At 24.4% G+C, this 6,518-nt stretch overlaps 1 protein-coding gene across 7 annotated transcripts in view; it reads left to right on the top strand.

Moving 5' to 3' along the window:
• LOC118442147 (myelin regulatory factor) overlaps positions 1–3,260 on the top strand; it is a 38,989-nt gene extending 35,729 nt beyond the window's left edge. Inside the window, exons 14-18 of one of the 7 annotated variants that reach the window (XM_085661942.1) lie at positions 14–89; positions 258–304; positions 572–825; positions 911–1,130; positions 1,237–3,260. In XM_085661942.1, the coding sequence (XP_085518068.1) occupies positions 14–89; positions 258–304; positions 572–825; positions 911–1,130; positions 1,237–1,311 (672 nt within the window). In that variant the 3' untranslated portion in view covers positions 1,312–3,260. Of the gene's footprint in view, positions 1–13; positions 90–257; positions 371–571; positions 826–910; positions 1,131–1,236 lie in introns of all 7 variants that reach the window. The other 6 variants (XM_085661943.1, XM_085661938.1, XM_085661939.1 and 3 more) reach the window with 6 other exon arrangements.
• Positions 3,261–6,518: the final 3,258 nt, after the last annotated feature.

A 6,518-nucleotide genomic window follows, 5' to 3' on the forward strand; every position in this document is an offset into this window, starting at 1 on the left:
ATTTCATATATAGATTTATTGTTGCTCTGCTGAAATTCATCAATTGGAAGATCCACAACCAGATCATCCACCAGAGAAAAAGTCTATTTGTAAGTTTAATCATATGATATATAATATTTTGAAAACAAATACAGATTTTTAATACTTTCTCTTTTTTTTTAATCATATGTATTACATATATATATATATATATATATATATATATATATATATATATATATATATATGTAATATATTTATCATTTGATTTTTTTCAGCAGATCATCTGGAGCAACCTTTAAATATTCATGAAGAGAAGCGTAAAGTAAGCAAAGGTTTTCAAAATGGCATTAATCCATCTGATCCTAGCACACAAACTCTCGTAAAAGAGGTAGCTCATTATATATAGAACAATATTTTTTTATTTTATTTTCTATAATACGTTTTTCTTTCCACGAGTCTCACTGGCATATTTAAATATAATTAGTATAAAAATTAATAATATACGTAGATATATAGTTTAACAATAATAAATATATATGATTGATTGATTGATTTATTTATTTATTTTTTTTTCTTTTTTTATTTTTAGAGCAATTACAAATATCTACATAAAAGGACAAAACGAGATACTGTTGGTGCAGATTGGGGAGAAGTAGCTAGTAACGCTGCTGGTTCTTTACCACCAGAACCTAAACCCCAATTGTTTATAGTTGCCAAAAGCTTTAATGTCTCCTTAGATCAACGATATTGCACTGCTGCCTCACCAAATACTCCAAACAATATTAGTTGTATTATACCATTATCTAAACATATGCCTGATATGCATCTTACGTTACATTTTCTGTATGTATTATAATATATAAATTAATATAACTTTTATATAATTAAAATTCGTCGATCTAATTATATGGATCGCTATTTATTATAGCGGTATGCCTTGGTTTTGGCAAACGGTGCAACAATGTCCAGTATCATCAACTTCTATTGACGAAACAATGGTATGCGGTTGGACTTATACTTTGCAACAACAACAAACACAATATATTGAAAATAACAATCAACCAGGCGATCAATCTTTTCCTTTGGATGTAGCACATTATCTCAGGAAAACGTTAAAATTTCGTGTACCCACTGTACAACCCCAAGAAGTAAGTACAATCGAAATATTTGAGAAGTGTGAAATTAAATGTTTTCTAATTAATAAACTTTGCCTTTTTTTCTCTTTTTTTTTTCTTTTTTTTTTTTTTATTACAGAATATCTGTAAGAATCAACACGGCGTTGATTATTTAGAATTCACATTGCACTTTTATCGGGACTGCAATGAATAATTTTACATCATATGAATTATGTTTTACCATGATATAGAAAGAGTGACACAGAATTTCAGTGTACAATTCAATCAATCTCAACAGTAAGTGATAATATTTACAATAAACCTGATTGTAAATCTCTCCCGTGCCTTAGGATACTCTGTAATTCTTTTTATGTCTTCTCTCTCTCTCTTTCTCTCTTTCTCTCTCCCTTTCTCTCTTTCTCTCTCTCTCTTTCTCTTTTTCTTTCTCTCTCTCTCTCTCTTTCTTTCTCTCTCTCTCTCTCTCTCTGTCATAAAAAATTTAAACAGATATTTAATACATGGGCATTAAATTTTGAACAAACTGCACATAGTATTTTATAAGTAGTTATATATTTTATATATTTTCATAACGATCTATGGCAAATGTGTCAGATATCATTATCCAATGAAACATAATTGTTCAAAACTTTTTATTTTAATCTAATAGAAGTTGGATGATAAGTGATGAATGTATACTGAAAAAAATGAAAAGAAAAAATGTTTTAATTTATAAATAATTACAGACAAACAAATTTGCATTATGACATATGTATGTAAAATTAATTTGATATTACATCATAGTTATCTTTTTTAATATATTAAGCGCAATTGTAAAATCATATCGAATCAAATATCAATTGATTTGGTCAATACTCCTTTGAAATTATGCATAACTAACGAAGGAGAAATTTTGTCATATATATCATTATTTATTATTAATTACATACTTCTATAATACTGTCATTATCAAATACTTTTGATATTATAGGATTTCAAGTTCCTAGAAACAATATATGTAATAAAAAAATTTGTTTTTAAAACAAATTATTTTAAGATACTTACAATTAATAATGCATTCATACATGATCCTAATTTTGTTTGGGCTTTAATTAAAGTTATTATGTATTAATATGTATTACCTCTTCTTTTGTACAAAATTAAATTATCACAATTTTTTTTTATTTAACATCTTCATGTATTGGAACATGCAATGGAAATGTCTATTGTTGTATAATTAATTATAAAAAAATATAATATTATTAATTAACACAAAGAAGAGAACAAAGAAAATAATATAAAAGAAATGATTGTGAAAACATTTCCTTTTCAATCAATTTTATAGAATTATTTGTAACAATTTGTTACATGAACATTTTTAATTTTTATTTCTTAGAAGAAAAAAAAATATTAAGAATTAGCAAGTTACGTGCATTGTATCACTTACTGCCGTCCATATATTTTTTTTCTATTTTTTTTTTTTTTTTTTTGGGGCAAATACATATGCATAATACAGAGTGAAGCAATTACATGCACACTTTGAATAACTTCTAAATTATTATGTATAGTATATGCGAAAGTTACATGATTTTTTTGTTTATATATAATACATAATTTAGGAATTAATTAGAGTGTATCTGTTAAATGTTTCACTCTGTATAATAGAATTTATAATTTATATGAGAATACCAATGCAACAGAGACTCATATGCACAAATTTGTGATGTATCGTAGTAAACAAGAAAAAAAAAATGAATATAATTTTAAATTAATAAGAAATATTATCGATCAATGTATTATCATATACATAAATTGTATAAAAGAGAACATATTATTATTGTACAATTATCAGTGACTGTGTGCTTTTAGGATAAAATATAGTATAAGCATTTTTTTATTGTGTATCTTACTTGCCTTAATATTAAAAAAAAAAAAAAAAAAGAAAAAGAAAAAAGAAACAAAAAGAAAATATTATCTGATTACCATTAAATAGTAAACACTCTTTCGTTACATAAGTTTAAATTATGTTTGACATATTAGTAAATAATTAACAGGGTACAAATCATACATAATAAGATTAACATAACACACAAGTGATTTAAAAAAAAAAAAAAAATACTAAAAACATATACAACAAGTATAAACAGAATACATGAACAAATTTAATCGAAATTATTCGGAAATTATTATAAGTTACTCGACATATGTATCTGTATATATATATATATATACATACATACATACATACATACATACATACATATATATCGATAAATTTAATAGATATCTATACATACACATTACTTTTTAATACGAATATTTTTGTAACTTTATGTTTTAAACTCTTAACATGAATTATTATACATCACTCATTTGTTTCGTTATCATTTTGTGTATTATAATTATGTTATGTTTTATTATATTTAAATAATATAACATACAAGTATAATGTTATGTATGAAAAATTATGTAAAAACAATATTATTAAAACAGCTTAATTTACGTTAGGAGTACATATGTGTGTGTGTGTGTGTGTGTGTGTGTGTGTGTGGGTGTGTGTTTCGTAATTAACAGATCGACATGTCCTTGTTTTCTCAATGACTATGCATTTTATTAATATATATCTATATATTACAAAGAAAAAACATGTTCTTTTACTATCTTATCAGTAAATAAATACAATCATGAAATAGTTCGATTTTACACTTAAATTATAACAGAAATATATAATTTAGAAAAGTGCGAGTAAATATGCACTTTGATTTGTTATTAAGGAGATTATTCCATTTTTTTTTTGTTAGGCGATATACATAAATAAGCATTTGTAAATACATAACAATATGTAATATTATGTAAGTTAATGATAAATCAATATTTAAGAAATTATTAGATAATGCACACAATAATTATATATAATATATACACGAACATAACATACACATACACAAACATATACAAATGTAATGATAGTAATCCAGGTAAATATTTTTATTCTATCTATTTAATCTCAATAAATATATATATATAAAAGTAATTTTATATATATATATATATATATATATATATATATATATATACATATATATACATATACACACAAAAGAAATAATATAGAGAAAATGCATAGATATTCATGTATTTTTTGTGAAAATGAAGAACATTATATAACACATTAACACTTTACATTTGCATAACTCTATATAAATAAAGGCACTCTAAAATGAAATAAGATAAGATATTTTATTTACTGAGCACTTTCAATGTCGCTGTTCATTTCAATAAATACTAGTTTGGTATGATTTTTAAATCAGTAAAATAATTTACAATGATATATAACATTTATTGGGAAATATCTAATTAATGTTAGATAATATTAATTTAATTAACAATTTAACTATTATCATTCAAATATTTAACTATTAATGTCTACGGTATAATTTATTCATGATTCAAGGTATAACTACGAAGCAGTTCGGCAATGATTTATATATCTACCTAATAGTTCATCAATGATTGTCGAGTCACACTCGACATGCACATAGTCGAGTCATACTCGACATGCACATAGTCGATCGTTATTCGACATGCACTTTGTCGACCGTTACTCGACATGCACTTTGTCAAGTCACACTCGACATGCACATTGTCGACCGCTACTCAACATGCACATTGTCGACCGTTACTCAACATGTACATTATCGACCGCTACGCAACATGTACATTATCGACCGCTATGCGACATGTACATTATCGACCATTACTCGACATGCACATTGTCAACCAGTACTCGACATGCACTTTTTCTAGTCACACTTGACATAAGTTTGTCGATCGATACTCGACTTGGACATTGTCGAGCGATTGAACTCGACATTACATCTACGAAGTGGTTTGTCAATGATTAAAATTCGTACATTGACGAACTACTCTATAGATTTGCACGTTGATAAACTATTCTGCAAAAACAAATTTTATGATAATAGAAAGAGGTTGAAGTATATATTTTTAATATTTAATATTATTAATATTTATTAAATTAAACTACATAGAGTGTTCTTTTTAATCAAATATATAAAAAGTAAATGTGCAATTAAATAAATAATGAAAGACCTCTATAAAATAGCCAAGAAAAATGGTTTACTCTATATAAGCTGCAACTAATTCACAAGTTCTTACATATGGACGAGATGCATCATCATTTACAATAAAAGTATAAATAAATACAAAATACTTATACAAATATTATCTATATAACTTATACGAGATAATTACAATTACGTAAGTTATTACTTGCTCATTATATAATTTCATTTTTTAAAAGAAAATACTAATAATATAGCAGAGTCAATATTATAAGAAATCTGTATACATATACACAGAATAATAAAAAAGTATGTTCTCCATATCTTATTATAAATTCGATATAATATTTACACCATACACAGTAATTCGAGGAAAAATAAACACAACTTGATTTTACAAATTACACGCTTTCCTAAAAAAGATCATGAATTTTTCGAATAGACAATTAAATCTTATTATATCGCAATTCTAATATTTTAGCACTTTTACACGTAATTCTTTTGGACAGAGACAATTGCAGACAACTTTAATTCAACTAGTATTTTTTTTTATTCGCTTAATATTTCGATTTAATATTTTCCATTTAATAACTATGACACAGGTATATAAATACTGTTATAACTTGGGCCAGTTTATGAAAAATCTAGCTTATATGTCATTTTTCGTTGGTATACCTAATTAATTATTTCTGTGTGCAAGATTATTCTATATCACATATACAAATACATCAAGCATAATAATAATAATAGTAATAATAGTAGTAATAATAATAATAATAATAATAATAATAATAATAATCATAATAATAATAATAATAATAATAATAATAATAATAATACGAATTTGTACACCTACAAATCAAAAATATTAATTCGTCCATTATAATTTATATTCATAAATGGTATATCTTAGAGAAAGAAGTAAAAAAAAAAAAAAATGAAAAAAGAAAAAAAATTTCGTCATAAATAAATACTTTCCTAACTATAAAACATTAACAGTAAAGTATCACATATAGGAAAATGCACCAGTATTTAATGAATTATTGCTGCAACATTTAATAATCATTTAAAAATATGTTTTCAATGCATTTTTTTAATAAACAGTTTCTATTTGAAATATAAATTATCCCTATTTGCATATTAGAAGCATTTTTGCGTGATCTAAAGATTATATATATATATATATATATGAGTGTATGTGCGTATATCTGTCTGTCTGTCTGTCTATCCGTATGTGTGTATTATTAATTATTTCTGAACAAAATATTGAACAAATTGATAATCCTTATACATATGCTGCAGCGTCATTCTTTTTGACACATGATATATATATATATATATA

This window comes from Vespa mandarinia, chromosome 16 (assembly GCF_050613455.1).
Source record: "Vespa mandarinia isolate Hongniang chromosome 16, ASM5061345v1, whole genome shotgun sequence".
NCBI lineage: Eukaryota > Metazoa > Arthropoda > Insecta > Hymenoptera > Vespidae > Vespa > Vespa mandarinia.